The sequence below is a fragment of the Aquarana catesbeiana genome, linkage group LG12, assembly GCF_042186555.1.
Source record: "Aquarana catesbeiana isolate 2022-GZ linkage group LG12, ASM4218655v1, whole genome shotgun sequence".
NCBI lineage: Eukaryota > Metazoa > Chordata > Amphibia > Anura > Ranidae > Aquarana > Aquarana catesbeiana.
Window position 1 is genome coordinate 81,280,400 of NC_133335.1, and position 25,822 is coordinate 81,306,221.

Below are 25,822 nucleotides of genomic sequence, written 5' to 3' on the forward strand. Positions count from 1 at the left end.
AAGAGCAGAGCTCATAAAGACACTGTCTTCTCCAACCTCCTGCTCTCTTGCTCCCTTGTCTCCTCCTCCCTTATCTCCAGGACTTCTTCAGAACCTCCCCCATCCTCTGAAATTCCCTACCTTAATATATTTGCCTATCGCCTACTCGGTACACCTTTAAGCCATCCCTGAAAACTCATCTCTTCAGGGAAGCCTATCCCACATCCTCCTAACAACTGAACTTTTAAGTCTTCCTACTGCTCATTCCTCCTAGTTATTACCTTTTGTACAACTTACCCCACCCTGTTAGACTGTAAGTGCTCACGAGCAGGGCCCTCCTAACCCTCTTGTATTGTATTGTTACTGTACTGTCTCTCTTTATATCCCTGGTGACCAACCTGTGGTCCTTTGGCACTTTTTGTGTGGCCCCTGGGTCCCCTTCAGATACTAATCTGTGTTTCCCTACTGCCCTGTTAGAGTAATGATTTCTAGCAGTCTAATGTAATGTCTCCGGTGTATGACTCTCTCCAGACGTACAGTATGTCCCCCGTCTCCAAGCCACTCTTATAGCATTGTCAGTCTCTGGCCATATCCTGTATTATGTCCATAGTCTCTGGCCAACTCGGGAGCGTGCCTGCGGGTCCCGGGAACTCAATGTACGCCAGTGGCCCGCGATTGCAGTGTGGAGAGGTAGAAGGGGAGATGCCTATATAAATAAGGCATTTCCCCGTTCTGCCTTGTGACATGACAGAAATCTACTGCTCCCTGTCATCGGGAACAGTGATCGCTGTCATGTCAGTGGAAGCACATCACTCCCTAGGACACACTTAACCCCTTGATCGTCCCCTAGTGTTTAACCCCTTCCCTGCCAGTGTAATTTACACAGTAATCAGTACATTTTTATAGCACTGATCGCTGTATTAATGACAATGGTCCCAAAATAGTGTCAAAAGTGTCCGCATAATACATAATGTGGCAGTCACAATAAAAAAACGAAGATCGCCGCTATTACTAATAAAAAAAAACTAGTAATAAAAATACCATAAAATTATCTCCTATTTTGTAGACACTATATAACTTTTGCGTAAACCAATCAATATACGCTTATCATACATATACATATCGGCCTAAACTGAGGAAAAAAATATTTTTTTTATATATTTTTGGGGGATATTTATTATAGCAAAAAGTAAAAAATATTGCTTCTTTTTCAAAATAGACGCTTTTTTTTGTTTATTGCACAAAAGATAAAAACCACAGAGGTGATCAAATACCACCAAAAGAAAGCTCTATTTGTGGGGAAAAAAAGGACATCAATTTTGTTTGGGTACAACGTTGCACGACCGCGCAATTGTCAGCTGTTGCCAAATCGCAAAAAATGCTCTGGTCAGGAAGGGGGTAAAATCTTCCGGGGCTGAAGTGGTTAAAGGAGTTGTAAAGGCACAAAGTTTTTTATCTTAATGCATTTTATGCATTAAGATAAAAAAAATCTTCTGTGTGTAGCAGCCTTCCTAGTACCCCCTAATTACTTACCTGAGCCCCATCTCTCTCCAGCGAAGTCCACGAATGTCTAAGCCATCCGGGACACTCCTCCTGATTGGCTGAGACACAGCAGTGGCGCTATTGGCTCCCAAGTCTGTCAATCAAAGTCAGTCAGCCAATCAGGGGGGAGGGGGAGGGGCCAGGTTGGGGCTCCTTCTCTGAATGGATACACAGAGCTCTGACTCGGCTCGGGTGCCCCCATAGAGAGCTGCTGGCTGGCACTCAATAGGAATGAGGGGCCAGGAGCAGCAAAGAGGGACCAGAGAAGAGGAGGATCCAGGCTGCTCTGTGCAACACTGCACAGAGGAGGTAAGTATGACATGTTTGTTATTTATTTTTATTTTTTAAACAAACTTTTACAATCATTTTAACTGAGAGCCAGCAGGCAGGACTGCAGCTGTAGAATAGGGAAAAGTACCTGTATGTTAAAACTTGTGTGCAGGTAACCTCAAAATCTAAAAATGATCTGCGATAAATGATAAATCTCCTTTGTAGGCTGATGTGCCTGCTGAACAACTGCAGAAACATTGTTACTATTGTTTACATTGAGTCATGCTTGTTTTAATGCTATTTATTATGGCCAGAAATAATCTTACTTAGTTAAAGTCAAATAAAAGAATCAAAACAAGTATGCAAAGAAAGCAATTTCCTGTCTTCCTTCATTAAAAAAGCATAATATGTAGTGATAACAATGACATGAACCTTAACAGACATATTTTGTAAGAAAATAGAGTGGCAAAGTGAATTAGCAAATAGCATCCAATCAGAACTATTCTATTTAGTTGCCTGCAATTTTAAATAGATTTTGGCTTTTTCTCTCTCTCACTCTCCACTATAAGGGATGATACCTAATCCTTGTCTGGGTACGTCTCATTCAGGAAGCCTCTCCATTTCTCTCTCTGCTGCCTCTTACTTAGGAAACATACAGAAGGTATAGTCTAGAGCAAAACCAAAGATTACCACAATGGGTACATGTAAATAGGCCCTAACACATATAGATAAAAATGTTTATGTCAAGCTGATCTCTTCTGTACAGTATGTATAAGAAAAAATTCAAATGCCATACGTTTACTCTGTAAAATCTGTGAGTCTATACATACAGTAAGTAGCTCTCCACCCGGGTGGACTCATTACATGCCTGTTATCTTCTGTCTTCTGTGAGTACATTACCTATAATAAATATGGTGTAGCCCTTAATACTGCACTTAGATTGGCGCTGTTTTCTCCTCTTGATAAGTCTATACATGCATTTTATACACTGCAATTGTTTTTTAATTTCTCCTTTTTAAACAGGCTACAGACCACACATTCTTACAGAAGTGTCATTATCATCATAGAGACAGCAACATCTACATCAAACCCAAATTACCTCTACCAGTGTTCACAATGCAACATTACTCTGGACCTGTCACGTACCAGGTGATCTGTGCCGAGCTCTTTACTGTGTGTGACTAGGAGGAGAAACGAGAATCGCACCAATATGGCAATTTTATGTTATAGGTCCATAACTTCTTGAGCAAAAACAAAGACAGACTTCCAACTGTTGCCAGAGATGTCTTGGCTCAGAGTCGGTTGAGAGTAATAAAGATCTTTTGTTTCATCAGTTCTGCTGTGTCTCATGTTTCCAGTTCCTGTTTATACAATATTGTTAAATTTCTCCAATTCCTGTTTTCTATCTCTCTGTTCTTTTTGTAAACTGCAGCATTACTGATTTCCCTAAAGATCTCTTTGCATGAAAGCATGCTGTCATTTGTGCACCACCAATGTCATTTAGTGTACTACATATCTCTTATATCTATTTCTCCAGCTTCTCTCAGATCTTTTCAAGAGATCTCCTAAAATAGATCAGGCTCAGACAGGAAAATCTAAAGGTAAATGCCCAAGATCTACACTAATTGGGAGATTTCAGCTGTGTCTACAGGACCTCATTGGCCGACTTAAAAGGTAAGACTGAAGGGGGATGAAGGCTTTGGCTTATCATTTTCTGAAGGGCTTGTTCATCTTATGGTCTATTTAAGGTAGTGTTTGGTGCTCTGAAAGTATTTCTAACCCTGACAAGTGCCCTGCAAATTCTAATAGTATGTGCTGAGCCAAATGGCTTACATCACTGCCGAGGGGCTGAGTGTTTTGTTTTAGTGGTCCAAATACTATCTCTGTTGTTCACATTGAAGCTGAGAGTATAGGCCATCACTTGCCATCCTTTTATATCAGAGATGCCATCACTGGCCATTCTCTGTATCAGACAGGCCATTATAGAATATCCTCATTGGTAATCATTGACTATCTCTGGCATCAAATAGTCCATCACTAGCCATCCTCTTTCTTAGAAAGGCCATCACTAGCCATGAGAAAATCACCATTGTGAGGTGACAGCAGAGGCCCCTATTACACTGTGCTGTATATCATCATCCAGAATTAATCAGAAGTCTGCAGTGCACATAAATTTACTCTGCTAGAATGTTGTACTGTAGACCTTAGTTTAAACAAGGCTGGCACATACATTGTCTAATGCTAATATGGCTCTTTGTTTCATATACAGTATTTCAGTGTGTAGCCTACGGATTTTTTGTTATGAAGACCTTACCCTGGCCATACACATGGCAATTTTCAATAAATCACTTTCAAACCACTGGGAATTGAAATTATGATGGCCAGTAATTAACAAAAAATAGTTTGTTCAACTGTGAAGTCGAAACTGGGCATTTAATTGATAGCTTTAACACGGTTTAAAGAACAACTGCAGTTAAGTGAAATTAAAAAGGTGAAAAATATGCCAACTTCATCAAACTCAATCTGATCCGATCACAGTCAACCGAAGACACCATTTTATGTGTTACATTTTTGGGGGATTTGGGCACAAAATGCAATTGAAAGTTTAATGGCCCTATCAAGTTGCCATGTGTACGGCCAGCTTAGGAGCAAGGGAAACACAGTTGTCTTAATAACCAATAAGCATATACATTATAATGCAGTCAAAAGAATGTTTGTTTAGAGACGTTTTTACTGAGTAAGTAAAGATATTATTAATGTTATATGGCTACACTGACAAAGCTTTCATTTTAGTGTGTAAGAAGAGATGCTATTAAAGTTATATGGTTGTACTGGCAAACACACCTTGTTTTATTCTGAATCTTTACAGTACATAACTTTTATAGGGTTGTTTAACAGCAGTGCAACAAGCAATGAAGACCTGCAAAGAGCAGTAACCCATCTCGAGCATAAAAAAAAAAATTCTGTGATTATATAGCTGAAGTTTACTGAAATCTGATTGCTATTATTACAGCATTTTGCGTTTTCATGATTCTTTTAATCCTCAATAAAAAAGCAAGCCAGGCTTAAAGCTGAACTCTTATGCCCCGTACACACGGTCGGATTTTCCGATGGAAAATGTCAGATCGGAGCGTGTTGTCGGAAATTCCGACCGTGTGTGGGCTCCATCGGACATTTTCCATCGGATTTTCCGACACACAACGTTTGAGAGCAGGATATAAAATTTTCCAACAACAAAATCCGTTGTCGGAAATTCCAATCATGTGTACACAAATCCGACGGACAAAGTGCCACGCATGCTCACAATAAATAAAGAGATGAAAGCTATTGGTCACTGCCCCGTTTATAGTCCCGACGTACGTGTTTTACGCCACCGCTTTCAGAACGATCAGATTTTCTGACAACTTTGTGTGACCGTGTGTATGCAAAACAAGTTTGAGCCAACATCCGTCGGAAAAAATCCTAGGATTTTGTTGTCGGAATGTCCGAACAAAGTCCGACCGTGTGTACGGGGCATTAGTATGCCTGCCCATTTTACAAAGCAGCTGAATTCTTGGAGTTCAGCTTTACAAACATTTATTCCATATGTACACGTGACTTTTTTGTAATATTATCAAAAGTTTTACAATGCCTAAATGCATTTCTTTTTTAACAGGAGTCATGTATTGTTTGTTCGCTGCATCACCCCCAATCCAAAAAAGGTAATTATTGTCTGATTTATCGAATTTTTCTTTTATATCAGCTATACTTTGCATTTACATTACATGTTGATTCATTGTTATCAAAGGTATAGTAGACTCTGTAGAAACAGTGCTATGAATGTTATGCCAACAATATTGAAATACATGTATTTCCTTACAGTGCTGTCAAGTAAAACAATAGCAGTTGATTAATTTGCAAATGTACATTAACAATGTCTTGAGCAACCAAGCCAATATGAAATCTGACCTAGCATTGAATATATTTTATGTTAAAACAATTCAGATTCTAAATAAATATAATAAAAAAGAAATTAGCCAGAGGTTTTCAAAATAAAAAAAATGCAGCTTTCACTGCAATACTCACATCTTCTCTGAGTACGGCGATACCACATGTGTGAGACTTCCACAGCCTGGCCACATACAGAGGCCGAGTACAGCCGAGTATGGCTGAGAATGGCTGAGTATGGCTGAGCATGGCTGGGTATTGTTGAGTATGGCAGGGTATTGCATGGTATGGCAGAGTATGGCTGGGTATTGCAGAGTATTGCTGGGTGTCACCGAGTATTGCAGAGTATGGCTGGGCATTGCAGAGTATGGCTGGGTATGGCAGGGTATGGCAGGGTATTGCAGAGTATGGCTGGGTAGTGCAGCGTATTGCAGAGTATGGCAGGGTATTGCAGAGTATGGCAGGGTATGGCAGGGTATTGCAGAGTATGGCAGAGTATGGCATGGTATTGCAGAGTATGGCATGGTATTGCAGAGTATTGCAGGGTATTGCAGGGTATTGTAGAGTATTGCAGGGTATTGTAGAGTATTGCTGGGTATTGTGGGGTATTGTGGGGTATTGCAGAGTATTGCAGGGCATTGCAGAGTATTGCAGGGCATTGCAGAGTATTGCAGGGCATTGCAGAGTATTGCAGGGCATTGCAGAGTATTGCAGGGCATTGCAGGGTATTGCAGGGTATTGCAGGGTATTGCAGAGTACTGCAGGACATTGCTCAGCATGGAGAGATGGCTGAGCATGGATGGATAGCTGGCTCTGGATGTGACTGCATTTGTCACAGAGCAGCGCTATGGGCACTACACATCCAGCCCACAGCGCTGCTGCCATCCGATCTCTCCCTCTCTGTACCGATCGGTACAGAGAGGGGAGGGAGGAACCAGTGTCATTACATGAGGCCGGTCATTTGACGGAGCGATCACATGGTAAACGGCCGCAATCAGCGGGCGTTTACCATGATGCAGGACCCGACGGTCACGGATGTTCTCGGGTGCATGCTCCAGGGGGCGAGCGAGAGCGGGATTCTGGGAGGACATCACTGTACGCCCTCCCAGGGTTAAGCAACCGCCCTGTAGCCGTCATTCGGCTATGGGCTGGTTGTTAAGTGGTTAATGACCAGACCATTTTTTGTGATACCTTTGTGATCACCTCTGCGTTTTTTATTTTTTGCGCTATAAACATAAAAAGAGCGACAATTTTGGAAAAAAAAAGCAATATTTTTTACTTTTTGCTATAATAGATATCCCTCAAAAAATATAAAAAAACAAATTTCTTCCTTAGTTTAGGCCGACATGTATTCTTCTACATATTTTTGGTAAAAAAAATTGCAATAAGCGAATATTGATTGGTTTGCGCAAAAGTTATAGTGTCTACAAAATAGGGGATATATTTGACATTTTTATTCTTTTGGTGGTATTTGATCACCTTTGCGTTCTTTATTTTTTGCGCTATAAACAAAAAAAGAGCGACAATTTTGAAAAAAAAACACAATATTTTTTTACTTTTTGCTATAATAAATATCCAATTTTTAAAGAACAAAAACACAGTTTTTTCCTTAGTTTAGGCCGATATGTATTCTTCTACAGGTTTTTTTTTTTAAATCGCAATAAGCGTAAATTGATTGGTTTGCGCAAAAGTAGGGGATAAATTTATGGCATTTTTATTATATTTTTTTTTACTAGTAATGGAGGCGATCTGTGATTTTTATTGGGACTGCGAAATTGCGGCGGACAGATCGGACACTTTTGACACTTTTTTGGGACCATTAACATTTATACAGCGATCAAAGCTAAAAATAGCCACTGATTACTGTATAAATGTCACTGACAGGGAAGGGGTTAACACTAGGGGGCGATCAAGGGGTTAAATGTGTGTCCTAGGGAGTGATTCTAATTGGGGGGATGGGACTGCCTGAAGGAGGAGACATAACGCTGTTCATAATTAGTATGAACAACAGATGTGTCTCCTCACCCCTGACAGAATGGAGATCTGTCTGTTTACATTGACAGACCTCCATTCTGTGTCTCTCAGGAGCGTTCGCGGGTGCCCGGCGAACATTGCGGCCTCCGGGCATGCGCATCGGCTCTGTCGTCCCCTAGTGGTCTTAAAGCGGCCGACGTATACCTACGGCGGTTTGCCCAGGCAAGCCAACCTGCCACAGTAGGCTGGTCGTCTAGTGGTTAAAAACATTACAGAAAGTGATTAGAAGATCTCCTTTCTTCAGGGTTTCCTATTTGGTAGATCTCCCCTTTATTCCTATTCCGGGAACAACTTACGTTTGACGTTTTCTTTAGTCCCAGTGAAAATGATCATCAAGACACAGAGGGTGAACATAGACTGCAATAAAAACCTGCTAGAAATTCTAACTTCTTCCCACTCCATCCGAAACTCAGAAAAAATGGTTTTGGAAACACTGTAATGAGCTCCCACCAAGAAATGCTAAATATTGTACTTTTAGATGACCAATTACTTCTTTATATTCATTATTCAATTACATTTTTATACATGTGTTACAATGAAGAAGGCAGCGCCACTGGAAAGCAAACACTAAATCTAAAGTGCAACCTTTTGCTTCTAATGCCGCGTACAGACGGTCGGAATTTCCGACAACAAATGTTCGATGTGAGCTTGTTGTCGGAAATTCCGACCGTGTGTAGGCTCCATCGGACATTTTCTGTCAGAATTTCCGACAACAAAAATTTGAGAGCTGGATCTCAAATTTTCCGACAACAAAATCCGTTGTCGTAAATTCCGAGCATGTGTACACAATTCCAACGCACAAAATTCCACGCATACTCTGAATCAAGTACGAAACGGAAGCGCTCGGTTTGGTAAAACTAGCATTCGTAATGGAGATAGCACATTTGTCATGCTGCAAATTTTTTAATCTTTTAATGCAGCGCATTTTCTTCTTCTTTATAATGCTAGAATAATGAAGTTGCTTTGCTGCTGATATCCACACAGAGTTCTGACAAACTGATTTCTTTATTATTTCTTGTGATCTCCTGAATAATCTTTATAATTTTTTTTGCCAGATCTACAGAATAATGTTTATATTTTTTTATAGTGATCTACTTTTTTTTTCATATCAAGATCTCCTGATTTTTGTTTTTTTGTTTTTTTGTTTTTTTTTTTCTAGTGATCTCCATAATATTTTTTTCATTTTGTGTGTCAAGTTACCACAACACCATTATTATCTTGTATTTTTTAACCTCAAATAGGTTGGTTGGTGTTAGTTTGACATTGTATTTTTGAAATGTACCTGCCTACTCACAAAGAAACTGTCTTTTTTGAACTAAAACACATAGCCAAGTATTTGTGATAAAAAATAGACAGTTATTAGGGGTCATAACAAAATAAAGAAGAAGGCAACGCTGGATAAACTGGTGAAATTGGCGAAGCCTTTGTACCCCAGGGCACACATCAATTATTTAACAGGCAAAATTGGTAGTCTGAGGAGTCCATTTAATAGGGAGCACAATCCGGTCCAGGACTCCCAGAGATCAGGAGCAGCAGCAGATGCCATGTCCCCAGGCTGTGGTCATACCACAGCCTGCGTCTTTTGTCAGACCAGACTGAACCCAGGCCATCACACTCTTGTCTTCCTTCCATGCTTGCTCTTGGGCTGTGGCTCTCGTGTTGGAGTTGTGGCAGGAGGTGGAGGAGGAGGAGGATGATCCAACTCACACAGGTGGGTTTTGCTTGTGAGTTCGCCCCTCAACCCCTTATTTAGGGCCAGATAGATCACGTCCTCACAATAGAGGCATTGGCCCACCTCCATTTCCTGCATTTTGCTGGCTACCATGCAGGCATAGGCCTCGTGAATATTAGGGGTGGTTCTGAGGGCTGCAGTAGCCTCCCGAATCAAAGAAAGCGCTGACTCCTGTAAGTTCATCCCCTTCCTGGTCCTTTTTGTTGGAGGGCGGAGGGGAGGAACCTGGGATTCGGTCAGGCTACTGGGCCCGGCCACCTCCTGGCTGCCACTTACCCCTTCCACCTCCTGGATGCCACTTACCCCCGCCACCTCCTGGCTGCCACTTTCCCCCGCCAACTCCTGGCTGCCACTTTCCCCCGCCACCTCCTGGCTGCCACTTTCCCTGCCACCTCCTGGCTGCCACTTTCCCCGCCACCTCCTGGCTGCCACTTCCCCCAGCCACCTCCTGGCTGCCACTTTCCCCTGCCACCTCCTGGCTGCCACTTTCCCGCCACCTCCTGGCTGACACTTTCCTCAGCCTCCTCCTGGCTGATGCTTTCCTGTGTATAAAAATGGGACATAGTTTTAGTTTATTGTTCATCAAACACAATTTTGAAAAATATGTTAAACAATGCTATACCTGACTCAAGCTGGGCTCCTTCACATCTTCTTCCTGGGTGGAGGGCCCAGGTTGGATGTCAAAAGCCTCAGCTGGGGTGGAGGAAGCGTGGAAGGAAGCGTTGAGAGTGATGGCCTGATTTCAGTCTGGTCTAACAGAAATCACAGTCTGTCGTAGTACCACAGCCTGGGGACATAAATGTCATCTGCTGCTGCTCCTGATCTCATGGAATCCTGGACCTTCTTACGCTCCCTATTATATGTAATCCTCAGGCCACCAATTCTGGCCTTCAAATAGTTGATGTTTGCCGTGGGGATCTGTGGGTTCACCAATTCCAGCAATTGATCCAGAGCTGCCTGCCTCTTTATTTTATTAGTATAAAAGGGGTGTTTTACCTGCCACAGACAAGGCAGCTCTCTGTACATATTAATGAATCGGGGCAGGAAGCTGTGATCATTGAATCGATCCATTTTCTCTGCAAGACACAACACAAGACAAATCCTAATGTCAGGCTAAACTCTCATAATTTTGTCCCAATATAGGCCTCAAGCTATAAGCAGTAGAGGCCACTGATGCCCCAAATTGTATCTTCGTTATCACGATCGGCACTTACGCTACTCCCTCCTCCGCTCACAGATCGTACGTATGACGCACGCGTGTTACGCTTTATATACACTGTGCATGCGTGAAATTCCGCCCGCCCCTGACCTTCTTTCTAGTATATTCCCCGCCCCTTCTCTTTCGGCGCAGTGGGAGAGCACATAACGAAGAAAGAGCAAGTGCATGCAGAGGAGAGCAGCAACAAGGAGGACAACGAAAGCCCAGAGCCACAAATGTCCAGATCCCGGAGGAGATTGTGAACATCTTGAAGAGGGCCGACTATGATGGGAAGCATGGACCTTACCCAAACCCAAATGTGAGAAAGGCCAAGATCATGGCTAAAGTTGTGAAAAGTCTGCAGAAGAATTTTGGGGTACGGCGATCCAAGGATCAACTGAGGAAACGATGGTCAGACCTCAAATTGAGGGAGCAGGATCAGTACAGAAGAATCAAGAGAGTGCTGCAAAAAAGTAAGTATTTTGTCGTGTGCTCCTATTATTATTATTACGTTCGTGCTGGTCCATGTGCTTTTCCTTACTGTTGTACAGTTTAAAATGGCAAGTTTCAGGTTCATGGGCACAGTAATCGTTCGTAGTAAACATCGTTCGTTCGCTCACCAATACAATGTTTTTGGCAGATGCAGGTTAACTACATTTGTTCATGCCTATTTGTATTAAAATAAGTTTAGTACATTGTTGTCTAGATGGGTTTGTAACTAGAATGAAATGCAAACTTGAATCAGTGTAAGGAGAGGACACTCAGCAGCTGTTTATACATCTGGACGCAGGAGCACTAGTGTGGGACACCAGAACAAACTTTTTAGGGTGTCCCACACAGGTGATCCAGTGGATACTAGGGGTGTCTCCATGTGCGAAACTTGCACAAAACAGGTAAGTATTCCAGCTTTAGAAAGGGAAAAAAATAATGTCTTCAGCTTGGAACTCTGCCAAAACAGACATTTGTACGACACTTCCAAGCAATGTTTCATATTCATATTTCTGGCCTCAAATATCTGTGTGCTAAGTACCTTTTTTTAATTCACATAGGGGAGAAAAGAATCGGGACATCAGAGGACACCAGGGACCCCCAACCTCATAAAGAAGGGGAAGTCACCACACCACAACCTCAGGATGTGGAGGAAGGAGAGGTTTATGAAGTGGGAAAAATAGTGACCCCAACAGGTGTCTGAGACCACAGCTTCAGGTAATAGATGTATGCCTGCATATTTCTAATACATGGTGTGACTTTTTATTTTAGGTGATGTGGATGTTGTGGAAGAAGAATCTCATTTCGCAAGTGCACAGATCCTTATCGGGAAGATAATGGTGTGCAATCATGATTTACAGAAGATCAAGGAAGACATCAATGATGTGAAAAAAAGACTCAAAAACAACATTGATGTTTTAGGCAGAATCTAAAACACCCCACAATTATTCAAGTTTGTCTTAAATTTTTTGATTTTTCAAACTATTTTAAAGTATTTTGAAAGCCAAATTTTGAAGATGCACACAGTGTGTCAACATGTGCTATCTGCCATCACGGGATATCAATGTACGTGTTTTGTGGCTGCAACCCCTTCCTTACAACTAAAGTAGATGAGAGGAAGGGGTTGCACCTCCGAAACACGTCCATTGATCCCCCATGATGGGAGCTAGCGCATGTTGACATTAAGCATGGGATCAGGAGGGAAATCCACATTTTGACTCCCAATTTGTGTGCATCTTCAAAATTTGGCTTTCACAGGGGTGACATCACCCTATCTGATGAAGGCAATATCAACACAGTTTTGACATACTAATGTCTGATATTGCCTTCACTTTGTCAAAGTTGAACTTTGTAAGTTCCTGAGTTGTGTATGTTTTATGGTTTTAAACATGCCTGTTTAACCCAAAAAGGCTATTTCTACTGTCAAACCTAAAAATGTTATACAACAAATATGTTGGTTTGTTCAAAAACCCTTTTCTAACGCACACGTGAATGTGCTTTGAGTAAAATGTTTTCTACTCAAGAAAGTGTGGCTTTGTCTTTCAATACTCAATACCAGATTTTGGTGTTTACAGTGATAATGGGGGTTATTTACTAAAGGCAAATCCACCTGGCACTACAAGTGGATTTTCCTTTAGTAAATAACCCCCACAGTGCTCTAAAATTTGCCCCAATCAGGCCAGTTTCGGGACTCAAAACAATTAATTCATGGTGCTGAAAAGGATGGTTTTTTTTTAATCATTAATGTATTACATACATTAACAACAACAACAATTTGTGTGTATAGCAGACCCACAACATAATAGCTGAAGAAGAGATTGTCACCTCATGTATCAAATAAATTATGTTTGCACTATTGAAGAAACTGTCCAAAAAGAAAAGCCCATTGGAGAACCTAGGAGAGAGCTAAAAGAAATACAAGCAGTAAATCAAATGAAATATTATTTCAGTTTAAAATACAAATTTATTTTAAAACTGTTTATGAAACATTTGCTGGCATATCAATGGCCCCCCTACCTGCAAAGTATTCCATATATTTTTGACGGACCTCTCGGGTGCTTTGGGGGGGCAAGCCAGGACGGCCAGCTTCAAGCGCCGTCAGGGTTGTTGTTTGTTCTGGAAATCCGGCCTCAGGCCCCACTGAGGCCACATAGTTCATAGCATTTCTCCTGAGAAAGTTGTGTAGAATGCAGCATGCAAGTATTTTATGGTTTAGTTTATATTCCGCCATGTTGATTGGCATCAGGAATAGGCGGTACCGGCTGGCCATTATGCTGAAAGCATTCTCCACCACTCTTCTGGCTCTGGCCGGCCGGTAGTTAAAAACCCTCTGGTCTGGGTCCTCATCGGGAATGGCAGCATCAGGTGATCACCCAGCCCAAATGCTTCATCAGCGACAAAGACAAACAGTAGACCAGCCATGTTGTCTTCCGGAGGTGGCAATCCCAAGCCACCACTCTGGAGCCGTCGGTAGAACTTGGTCTGGGCGATGACTCCACCATCCGATATCCGGCCATTCTTCCCCACGTCCACATAGAAAAACTCGTATGTCGCCGACACCACCGCCAACATCACAATACTATGAAACCCCTTATAATTATAATAGTATGACCCCGAGTTGGGGGGGTGGGACGATGTGGACGTGTTTCCCATCAATTGCCCCTCCGCAGTTTGGAAAGTCCTACCGCTGGGCAAATTGGGAAGCCACAGTCTGCCATTCCTGTGGCATTGAAGGAAACTGTGGAGTGAAACAAGAAAAAAATTAGTACTTTTGCACATAACATTGCAAGCAGATTAGACACAAACATTCTTGGCCAACATAAGTATAAAACATTTATTTTAAGGAGTATTTAAATACAAAAATATAAGGTCCACTTATCAGATTCCTCACCCCCTCTGATGGCCCATTGTAAAAATTTTAGGGTGGGGGGGGATGTTTTGGACAAGTAACCCTCTCCACTTCATTGAGAGCTAAATGCATAAATACCCGTATCGGCGTATAACACGCACAGGCCTATAACACGCACATTCATTTTAAGAAGGAAGTTTCAGGAAAAAAACTTTAATTTTAAATAAGGAACTTTGGGTCAGTGCCCATCTGCAGCCTCACTATTGCCATCAATGCAGCCTGATTAATGCCCATCTGCAGCCTCACAAGTGCCATCAATGCAGCCTCACAAGTGCCGTCAATGCAGCCTCATCAGTCCACATCAATGCAGCCTCATCAGTCCACATCAATGCAGCAGCCTCGCCATTGCCATCAATGCAGCAACTTCACCATTGCCTTTAATGCAGCAGCCTCACCATTGCCATCAATGCAGCAGCCTCACCATTGCCATCAATGCAGCAGCCTCACCATTGCCATCAATGCAGCAGCCTCACCATTGCCATCAATGCAGCAGCCTCACCATTGCCATCAATGCAGCAGCCTCACCATTTCCATCAATGCAGCAGCCTCACCATTGCCTTCAATGCAGCAGCCTCACCATTGCCTTCAATGCAGCAGCCTCACCATTGTCTTCAATGCAGCAGCATCACCATTGCCTTCAGTGCAGCAGCATCACCATTGCCTTTAATGCAGCAGCATCACCATTGGCATCAATGCAGCAGCCTCACCATTGCCATCACTGCAGCCTGATCGATGCCCTTCTGCAGTTTAGAGGGGACAGGGAGCGGGGCGGGACGAGCGCCGACAGATTACATACAGTGAGAATCTCCTATGATAGACAGAACAGTGGTCCAATGGTGGCCCAGGAGAGGGGGCTTCCTATTACAGAGGCCGCCAAGTAAACAGGAGATTCTCACTGTATGTAATCTGATGGCGCTTATCCCGCCCCCTCCCTGTCCCCTCCGAGGCAGCTAAAATTGAAGTATTGGCGTATAACACACACATGCTATTTGCACCCGATTTTCATGGTGAAAAAGTAAGTGTTATACGCCAATAAATACAGTAATGTGTTTTACTTTGGCCAGCCCCTCCTTACTTACACTATTGGCACCCACTGGACAGGTAAGAAGTGTCATAATACAAAAATATGAATACACACTGTTCAAATTGAAGCAAATTTTTACATTCTGCAATTACCTAACAAGATAATAGGAGAACAGAACTTTAAACAGTACCATTTGAAAGTATTCAGGCAGGCCCTTTCACTACATGCTTTGGTGAATTCATCCATAAATATGAACACAAAAGAGGTAGGTATAGTGTGTATGGGTTTGGCAAAGTCAGCAGAGGATTGGTATCGGTTGACTTAGCGGTTGGGAGGAGGGAGGGTTCCAAATGAGTTTGGGACCCCAAAAAAAAGCCTCTTGCACTCTGCCTGAATTTAAGGACAAAAATAACATTTGTAGACATTTTAGGGGCTGTTTAGGGTAAAGCACTACTATGGAGCTGGAAAAATACATTGTTAAGTGACTAGGGTAGGTGTGTATGAGCCCAGGATAGCATGCTGGGGAGGTTAGTGAAGGCAAATATGCATGAAGGACAAAAAAGAGCATTAAAAACTTCCAGCATGCATGAGTACAAAGAGGACATTCACAGCATATTACAATCATGGTAATTAGGGAATGATGAAAGAAATACAATACATTAGCAAACATTAAATACATAGAATGTGATGTTAAAGGAGAAAACTTACCTAATATAGTCCTTCTGCAGGACCTGAATGATGGCAGAACAGGTCTCTGGAATAATGGTTCCCAGAGACTGGGGGGAGATGCCTGTCAAGAACTTGATGTCCTGCAGACTTTTCCCTGTCGCCAAGTACCACAACGTGGCGACGAGCCTTTGCTCGGGAGTGATGGCTTGCTGCATGCAGGTGTCCTGCTTGGTAATATAAGGGGGCAGCAAAGCCAACAAACGGTGAAAAGCGGGGTCCGTCATCGTGAGATAATTCCTGAAATCATCAGGATTGTTCTCCTGGAGCTTCCGCAACAAAGGCATGTGCAAGAATTGGTCACGCTGGAGCCACCAATTCTTCGTCCATGAACTTCTCCCCGCCCTGTCATGGACTGTTCATGGACTGGGCTTGGGTCAAAGTAAGAACCCCAACACCAAGCCCCCGCATAGCACGAACTCTATAATGAGAACGTAACCGCAGCATGGCTTCAAAATGGTCGGCTGGACAGAACGAACTAACAGAACGCACTGAAAATCAGAAAGGCCTGAGAAGAGCGACCTGAAAATCAGAAATGAGCGGACAAGAATTCACTGCAAATAAAAAACGTACTAGAAATAGCACGCACTGAAAACCAGATGCGAACTGACTGCACGCACTGAAAACCAGATACGAATCCACAAGCACAAACTGAAAAGTGCGAATCGTCTCTCACCAAACTTCTACTAACATGAGATTAGCAGAAGGAGCCCAAAGGGTGGCGCACTGGCTATTGAACTTCCCTTTCCTAGTGCCGTCGTACGTGCTGTACGTCAGCGCATTCTTGGCGATCGGAATTTCCGACAACATTTGTGCGACCGTGTGTATGCAAGACAAGTTTGAGACAATATACGTCGGAAATAAATCCAGGGTTTTGTTGTCGGAATGTCCGATCGTGTGTACGTGGCATTACAGTTGCAGAGGGGCAGCTAGGTTTGTAGTGCTCTAATCTGTAGATTAGAAAAGGATGTTAATTATAGTCATGCTTTTAGCACTACACCCTGGAACTGAGAGCATTATTTTATTTTAATAAATTATATTATATTTTCATATTTAATATCAGTGCATTGTGTGGTGTGTGCTGGTGATCAATTATTTATCACATTCATGTCATGTTGTTTCAGCTTCCAGGTATATTTGATGTGGAGTTTGTAAGCTCCCAGCTGAGGAACTCAGGCATGCTAGAAGCCGTGCAGTTAATGAAAGATGGCTATCCGATCCGTATCCTATTTAAAGAATTTGTGAACAGGTAAGAACCGCTCACTGTCTTATTATTTTATTTGCCAGGTATTCTGACCTTTGGACTCCTGCTAATGACATCATGTTGTCTGAGATCAGAATTTTATCTTTCAGATATGGTCATCTAGTGGAGAAAGGCATCACTTTTCCTGATGACAGAGAATGCTGCGCTGCTGTTCTCAACAAAACATTTGGTGACTCGTCATCATTATATCAGATTGGCATCTCTAAGGTAATGGAAAGTGATGCCATTTTGGTTTCAGAAGGGCCTGTAATTCTTTTGAATAGAAAGTTAGCAGACATTGCACACAGGAAAACAGCAGAGTCTTCTGGGAAACTGCACTGGCAGCTTGTCTATCCCTAGCAGAAACATGGGGGCCTGGAGAATTATGTTGTCTTAGTTATTAACATTAAGTGTAACTTTGAAAACCTAATGTATACATCAAAACATAACCCATGTTACTGCTAATCACTTATTGGTGTCACTGCTACTAAGGCCGGCTATACACGGTTCAAATCGATACAAATGGGCAGGCTGAATATACCAAGTTGATTCTTCAATCAACTAGGGCAGTGTTTCTCAACTCCAGTCCTCAAGGCACACCAACAGGTCATGTTTTCAAGATTTCCCTCAGATGAAACGGCTGTGGTAATTACTAAGGCAGTGAAACTGATCAAATCACCTGTGCAAAATAGTGGTAATCCAGAAAACATGACCTGTTGGTGCGCCTTGAGGACTGGAGTTGAGAAACACTGAACTAGGGTACAACCAGCCTGCCGGATTCTCTTGCAATTATCGGTGGTGGCTGCTAAAGCCACTAGCGATAATCATTGTCTTCTCTGGTAAGGACGGCTTTCCAAGCCCCACCCCGCAGGGAGAAGACAATGGCCCGGCAGGAGGGATTTCCGCATCAACACTGTATCAACCCATGGTTGCAGAAAAGAAATTTGCTCTGTGTATGGTCGGCCTAACTGCAAAATTTGATGTAATTCAATTCATGATGACAGGGTCATTACAAATCACAGGGCCTCATAGTAAAATCTGGATAAACTAACACCACCCCTACTACTAGGTAACTCCTGTCTAATGAAATTTTGTGGCACCTGACATTTTGATACATTTTTTACCCCAGGTGGCCAGTAATCATTATTGATTACTAAATATATATATTATATATACCTCCGGTCCCATGGTGGCCTCTTTTAACCTCTTTGTTTTACATAGATTGTAAGTGGGCAGCCATACCCTTCCCTAGTGAAAGCATTCTTGTACATCGGTGGCCAGTGTAAGTTCTTCATGTACATTGGTGGAGAAGTGTCCCCTAACATTCGTGGTTAGTGGATAAATGCCCTGATTTATCAGTTATCAGTGGTAGGTAGGACATATATCGCCTTACATTTATCCATGTTTACATTGGTAAATAGTGAGAGGAAGAGTAACCCATTAAATTGGTAGTTAGTGGTAGGATGCCCCCTTTATTCATGGTCCGTAAAAGAATAGATAATCTGACAGTGTCTGTTGGCATGGTGAGTCGTCAGTCTTAACTTGCAACCCCAGTAACTAACCCCTCACCCCCACCAGGGCCCCATAGCAGGCATGTAGGCAGCTATAGCTGTTGTTAAACCAATGCCATAGAGAATCATATTGTTCTCTTGTGTGTTCATATTAATGGTCCTGATTAGTTCTCTTGTTCTCGAGTGCCCTGTACAGTAAGATAGATTATACAGATACTATGTCCTTCATTGCCAAAAGTTATTGCAGAACCCCTACTTATCCAAAGTGCAGTGAGGCTAAACAGTGGCAGAACTAAAAGAGTGTATATTATGCAGGTGTTCCTAAAGGATCAAAGCAGGGAAGTGCTAAGGAAGAAATGGGAAGAAGTCCAGAGCTTGGCAGCTCTCACTCTACAGAAAAATCTCAGAGGATTTCTTAACCGCAAAAATTTTCAGGTTTATCGGCGTAAGATCACTGTTGTTCAAGCACACATCAGGGGGCGTCAGGCCAGGTAAGTAGCCCAGGATCTTGTAATAGCTGACTCTGATTTTAAAGTAACTGATGGTCACACAGTACTTATGCCAAATATAGTGTTATTTACCAAAATATTAGGATTTTTGTACTCTAAAATCCATTTCTTGTAGTTCATTGACAGACACAGGTGTTCATAGATTGTTGGGTTATAGTGCTCATATGGGAGGTGTAGGACACTGGAAAACAAAAATAGTGTCAGCCCAATATAACTCCTACTCCCAACATGCCTCGGGTTTGTGTAAAGCAGAACAAAGAGCATGATCATAGACACAGAGGGGTGGGACCTGTGCATTCAATTAACTAAAAGAAAGGGATTTTATGGTAAGTACAAAAATCCTATTTCTGAACAGTACATTTGGGGACACAGGATGTATTTAGCTATATAGGGTTATTTATTGGGTTGTTAGACAATGGCAAACAAAACTGTAAGGACAGCTCAGTATAACCCCTCCCATTCCCTCTCCTATTCAGATTTTGCTGGTCCTTAGAGGAACTGATGTCTTTTCTCTACTCTTTTTCTGCTCTTATCAAGACATTATTTCTCCTACCAAAATTCTTCAGCTGCTGCAGAGTCACTGGGGCTAATTTTGCACCTTCCAGGTCGGCTGATACACGATATAGCTTTGGAGACCATAGTGATGAATGATCAGGCCGGTTTGTAATGTGTTCTTTGAGCACTGCACACTAAATTAGGCACTTTCCTAGACAGATCCAGGACAGTGGTGCACTTATCTGGTCGATCCCTGTCCCTGAAGATTCCTTATGGAGTATGCCCACTGGGAAGACAAAGACTGTTGAAATGAGGCATGTTCCCTGTATCCTACCTAGTTTCTTCATCTACTTGTTGGTCACAGAAGGCACTAACTCTTCCTGCTACACAGGTGCTTGTGATTCCTTTGTGGCAATCTCTCACATACATACATCAATACATCAGTATGGTGGATCATAAGCACTAGGGCAGTGGTCCCACTGGCCTTGCCAGCTTACAAACCACTAACAGTTCCAGGGTGGTTTGCAGTATTCTTTCTAAAGGACCTGACACTAATAGCTACAGCCACTTCCCCTAATTGAGTCACAGTCCACCTACAATCCCTTCAGGGACAACAACCCTCCTTTTTATCTAGGGAGGAATTATTGGCTAATATGTCTGAGTTTATGGGGAACATTTCAGCCATGTCCTCTTTTCCAGAGTCAAGCTCTAATTTCACTGTAGCTGAAGATACTTCTCCTTTCATGTTCCACTGTCAGACATTGGCCGTTTGGTTCAATGATATGTCTTGGGATCCTGGATCTATCCTAATTAAATCATCTATAATCCACAGCTGAAGCCCATGCCTGTGGCCCTGTTCTACTGTGTTGATGGGTTGGCAGATATACACATAATATACAAAAAAAGTCTCCTTTCAGTATATATGCAGAGGAGCCTTTGGCTCAAAAGCTGGTCTGCGGAAGAGGATGTCATTCTTTTACTCCAACAAAAAAAAGGGGTTTGCCACTATCTGGAAAACTCTCTACCTCAGAGCCTAGGGGAGTTCCTTTCATTTCTCCCAAACCTCCATATCCAATCCAAAGTTTGAAACTCTCCATCATAAGCCCTGGACTGCCAAGACTTTCTCACAATGAGGCGATGCCCCCACTTGCCAAAGTGGTTGATGTCTGTCAGCTTTTGTGGCCACCTTCCAGGACATTTCAGAAGTATGGGATCAGAATGTGATATCCAGGGGCTACAAGTTAGAATTTTGTTCTCTACCTCCGGCCCACTTCATGTTATCAAACCTTCCAACATCCATGCAAAGACTAGCAGACCTCCACTCTGCTCTGGAGCAGAATCTTTACACTTTTTTTTGTGGGAGCACTCTAAAATCCTTTAGTAAATCATCCTCAAGGTGACATAGGGGAATCCTTCTTTCCATTGACCTGGGAAATTCTCACAAAGAAGGAAATTAAAGCACCTCACCACTGCCAAGAGGTCCTGATACACGTTTCAGGGGTCCAAAAATGCCCCTTCAACAGACTGAGAATGGACTAGAAGTAATTTCGATATTGAATCTTATTTTATCCATAGTTATTACAAGCATAGCCTTTGTCAGCAGCTGGTTTGGCTGTCAAACCCTGGTAAAGGGGCATTTTTATGTAAAATTTTCGGAAAAAAATGAAAAATTTCAGAAAAAAAAAAAAATCAGTGTAGAGTAATTTTCACTGGGAACGTGAAATGCAGTGTAAATAAAAGTAGTATGCTTGAAATAAAAGTACAGCTTATTCGGTAAATAAACTAAACTTGCTTTTTATAATTAAAATTTTTATTACAAATGCAATATCCACTGTATATGTTAGGAACATTTCAACTATACATGAGAACAGGTAAACCTATCCCCCCCTTTCCCTCATAATAATAAAAAAAAAGCTTCCCGCCAATATGCATTTTCAGGTTATTGACAATGCTGATCCAGAAGCATATATTGGTCTTGCAAAAGCTTGATCAGTGTTCTCCTGATTTTCAGGTGTCAGGTTATCTATAAATTAGGGGATTGTGTATTTTTGGGAGGCTGTGGTAACACTTCCTTACTTGAAGATACAGCTGGGGAAGAAACACTTCCAGAAGCAGCAGAAAGTGTTTTTTTAATGAGAACTCTGGAGGGAAAAGCTACTCGTATTTTCATTATGGTTCTCATTTCATTCCATAAAGTATTTTAAATGTCTTTAGGGCACCTCTGGCATTCCAGGATGTGTTTTGTCATCCTTGTAGCATTTGGAAAATAATATTTCTTCTCACAATATTTGCAGACTGCAGCTTTGCTCTCAGCAGAAATTGCACTGTGGAAATGTTTGCTGACCAGACTATAGGGAAACATTATGCTGACGGTGCGTGATGGTGGAGAACATCATTTAAAGGTTATAAAGATAAAATAATTTGTCAGAAAAATGTACCCTCTTACCTGTCTATTAAAACCTGAGAGGACAGAAACTGTCATCTACTCTATCCCAGCAATCGCCCAACCAGGGCTGGACTGGGACAAAAATTTGGCCCTGGACTTCATCCAGACCGGCCCACTTTACTCCAAACACCTGGTGTTGGCGCTTCAATCTTCTCGGCACCATGGTTCATATGGTGTCAGGATGATTGAAGTGCATTATTTATATTATTACATTGTAATATAACATGAAATAGTTCAACTCACCATAATGCAGAATCAAGGGGAGCCTTGAGTGTGTCACCTGCCACCTCATTTGCCACATCGCCTGCCACCAGATGCAATGTTTCACTTGCCATGTCACTTGTCAGCAGAGGCAGCTTGTCACTTGCCACGTCGCCTGCCACCAGATGCTGCATGTCATTTGCCACGTTACCTGCCACCAGATGCAGAATGTCATTTGCCACGTCACTTGTCAGCAGAGGCAGCTTGTCACTTGCCACCATCGCCTGCCACCAGATGCAGCGTGTCAATTGCCACGTCGCCTGCCACCAAATGCCGCATGTCACTTGCCACGTTACCTGCCACCAGATGCAAAACGTCACTTGCCACGTCACTTGTCAGCAGAGGCAGCTTGTCACTTGCCACGTCGCCTGCCACCAGATGCTGCATGTCACTTGCCACATTGCCTGCCACCAGGTGCTGCATGTCACTTGCCACCATCGCCTGCCACCAGATGCAGCGTGTCACTTGCCACGTCGCCTGCCACCAGGTGCTGCATGTCACTTGCCACCATCGCCTGCCACCAGATGCCACATGTCACTTGCCACGTTACCTGCCACCAGATGCAAAACGTCACTTGCCACATCATTTGTCAGCAGAGGCAGCTTGTCACTTGCCACATCACTTGTCAGCAGAGGCAGCTTGTCACTTGCCACGTCGCCTGCCACCAGATGCTGCATGTCACTTGCCACATTGCCTGCCACCAGGTGTTGCATGTCACTTGCCACCATCGCCTGCCACCAGATGCAGCGTGTCACTTGCCACGTCGCCTGCCACCAGGTGCTGCATGTCACTTGCCACCATCGCCTGCCACCAGATGCCACATGTCACTTGCCACGTTACCTGCCACCAGATGCAAAACGTCACTTGCCATGTCATTTGTCAGCAGAGGCAGCTTGTCACTTGCCACGTCGCCTGCCACCAGATGCCGCATATCACTTGCCCCGTCGCCTGTATCCTGCCAAGTCACTTGTCACCAGATGGCAGATGCAGTGCTACTACAGGACTTGATGGGCACCTCCAACCCAGCTCTGTAACCCCCCCAACACACAGCGTGACAGGGGAGGAAAGAGAGATACACAGCGCCAATTGTAGCATTAAAACAACTTGTATTCCACTTAAAGAATGTTACTGACAAAGTTTGTAGGGTGAAAGGCATTGAAACACTGTGCAAGAGGCTTGTCATCGATCTGAATTAGGAGCCGCCACCGGGAACCGAACGGGCCAGTAGATGCAGAGCATCGGTGTGTACTACTACTTCCTGGTAGCGGTGGAACGCATGATGGGGCGGACGTGATGTCATCATCCGGAAATGATGCAAGATGTGGGAGGTGACGCATCCTTCAGGCCATCATTCCTCCGCCACCAGGAAGTAGTAGTACACACCGATGCGCTCTGCATCTACTGGCCCGATCAGTTCCCGGTGGCCGCCCGCTCCTAATTCAAATAGTTGACAAACCTGGATTCTTGCACAGCGTTTCAATGCCTTTCACCCTACTTTGTCAGTAACGTTTTTAAGTGGATTAAAAGTTGTTTTAATGCTACATTTGGCGCTATGTATCTCTCCTTCCCTGTCTCTGAAACTGGCCCACTGAGCCATCGGCCCACCGGGAATCTCCCGGTAGTCCCGATGGCCAGTCCATCCCTGCACCCAACTGTAGGAGGTACAAGAGCCCACAAGCAAACTAAACTGGAGCCTTTCTCATGTATAGCTCCCTAGTGGCAGAAATGCATATTTCTCTTGTTTTGAGAACTGCATTGAGAAGTACAGTGTTACTTGAACTGTACTCAAGGATTTGCTTGTCTACAGCTGAGAGAACTTGCAATAATGTAGGACAGGTCTTCATGTTCATAGATTAAATACCATGTCATAGATAAATTACTTATTATTGTAAAAGAACATATTCCACACTTCTTTTTTTTTTTTTTTTCTGGAAAAAAAAATGGCTTAAAAAAAAAAAGAAAACAGTTTTCCCCAATTTTTCAATTTTTTCTAGGTCTTCCCAGCTCTAGTATGGGGTAACTGTGGTTGGCAGTGGGAGGGTGTCTGTCTGGGGTGACAGTGATGGGGAGGGGGATGTCAGTTTGGAGTGTCAGTGTTTGGTGTCAGTGGTTGACAGTGTTGGGAGTGTCAGTCTGAGGTGACAGTGGTTGACATTGAGAGGAGGTGTCAATGTCATGGAAAAACACACCATACTCTTTTGCGTTATTAAGCGTCCTTCCAGCTTTTCAGTATAATGCATCTTTAAACAACCCGTGTCTCCCGCATTTCCTCAAACCAACTGCCCTGAGCAAATTTTATTCATATACCAAATAGAGCCTCGTGTTTTCACAATTGACCAATCAAGCACAGGCATTCCCTCAAACAGGAGGGGTTATACAACAACCAATGAACAATAACTAGGGCAGTCTTATGGGCGTGTGTGGGCGGGGGCAGTGTGTACGATCTCGCGCCCCTGTCTCTGTAAGCTATCTTCAGCTACAGACAGGAAGCTTGAGACCATGAATGCTGTTCCCGACCACAACGATTCAAAGTCTCCCGTTTTTACCGTTTGGCATGAAACCTTATTCTGCGTTGTTCAGAGAACAAAGCATACCCGGATTATACTACCATCCAGTATGGATGGGAAATTATCTGCAGGTGCACGCCTCGGCACCCCCAAATGTGTTGATCAGGCACACAGGGGTGACACGAGCGTACATCCGCTAAACCGATAATGTCTTTGCAGAGTGAACACATCCCCCCAGACGATCGTTCTGGGCATCGCACAAGGGCCCTTCACTGGTGGACATATCCCCACTCTGCAAACACTTCTCTACATCCCCAAGGAGCTTTTTACTATCAAATGGATCTCAACCAGCGTCAGTCAGCTTTTTAGATCGGGCTGCGGGAGAACTAACACTGGGAGACACTATGACAATACATATTAAATACATCTTCATAAAATTTCCACAACAGTCAGTCTCAGATGACAGTGGTTGGCGGGGGGGGGGGGGGGGGTGTCAGTCTGGGGTAACAGTGATGGGGGTGGGGATGTCAGTTTGGGGTGTCAGTGATTGGTGTTGGGGGGTGTCAGTCTGGTGTGTCAGTGGTTGGCAATGGAGGGTGTCAGTCTGGGGTGACAGTGGTTGGCAGTGGAGGTGTCAGTGGTTGGCAATGAGGAGAAGTGTCAGTCTGGAGTGACAGTGGTTGGCAGTGGGAGGGGTGTCAGTCTGGAGTGACTATGGTTGGCAGTTGGGTGGTGTCAGTATGGGGTGACAGTGGTTGACGTCGGTCTGGGGTGACAATGTTGGGGGTGTTAGTCTGGGTTGTCAGTGTTTAGCATTTTGGGGGACCTGGGTGTCAGTGATTGATGGGGGGTGTTAGTGGTTGTCAATGGGGGGGTGTCAGTCTAGGGTGACAGTGGTTGGCAGTGGGGGGTGTCAGTGGTTGGCAGCGGGAGGGGGTATCAGTTGGGGCTGAAAATGGTGGGGGTGGGGGAGGTGTCAGTCTAGGGTGTCAGTGCTTGGCGATAGGGGTGCCAGGCTTGG

The 25,822-nt window shown here is 43.4% G+C and overlaps 1 protein-coding gene across 1 annotated transcript; it reads left to right on the top strand.

Annotated features, from left to right (window-relative positions):
* Positions 1-3,295: 3,295 nt before the first annotated feature.
* Positions 3,296-19,759, top strand: LOC141113352 (uncharacterized). Its single transcript, XM_073606413.1, has 6 exons — positions 3,296-3,465; positions 5,447-5,492; positions 16,954-17,078; positions 17,183-17,300; positions 18,899-19,074; positions 19,630-19,759. The coding sequence occupies exons 3-6, from the start codon at positions 17,008-17,010 to the stop codon at positions 19,757-19,759; spliced, it is 495 nt and encodes a 164-aa protein (XP_073462514.1). The 5' UTR covers positions 3,296-3,465; positions 5,447-5,492; positions 16,954-17,007.
* Positions 19,760-25,822: the final 6,063 nt, after the last annotated feature.

What these genes read in the sequence shown, in the direction of transcription:
- LOC141113352 (XM_073606413.1), top strand. Translation starts at nt 17,008, where the DNA reads ATGCTAGAAGCCGTGCAGTTAATGAAAGATGGCTATCCGATCCGTATC. An exon ending in TTTAAAGAATTTGTGAACAG is followed by an intron (nt 17,079 to 17,182) that starts GTAAGAACCGCT and finishes TTTATCTTTCAG; the next exon opens with ATATGGTCATCTAGTGGAGA. An exon ending in ATCAGATTGGCATCTCTAAG is followed by an intron (nt 17,301 to 18,898) that starts GTAATGGAAAGT and finishes TATATTATGCAG; the next exon opens with GTGTTCCTAAAGGATCAAAG.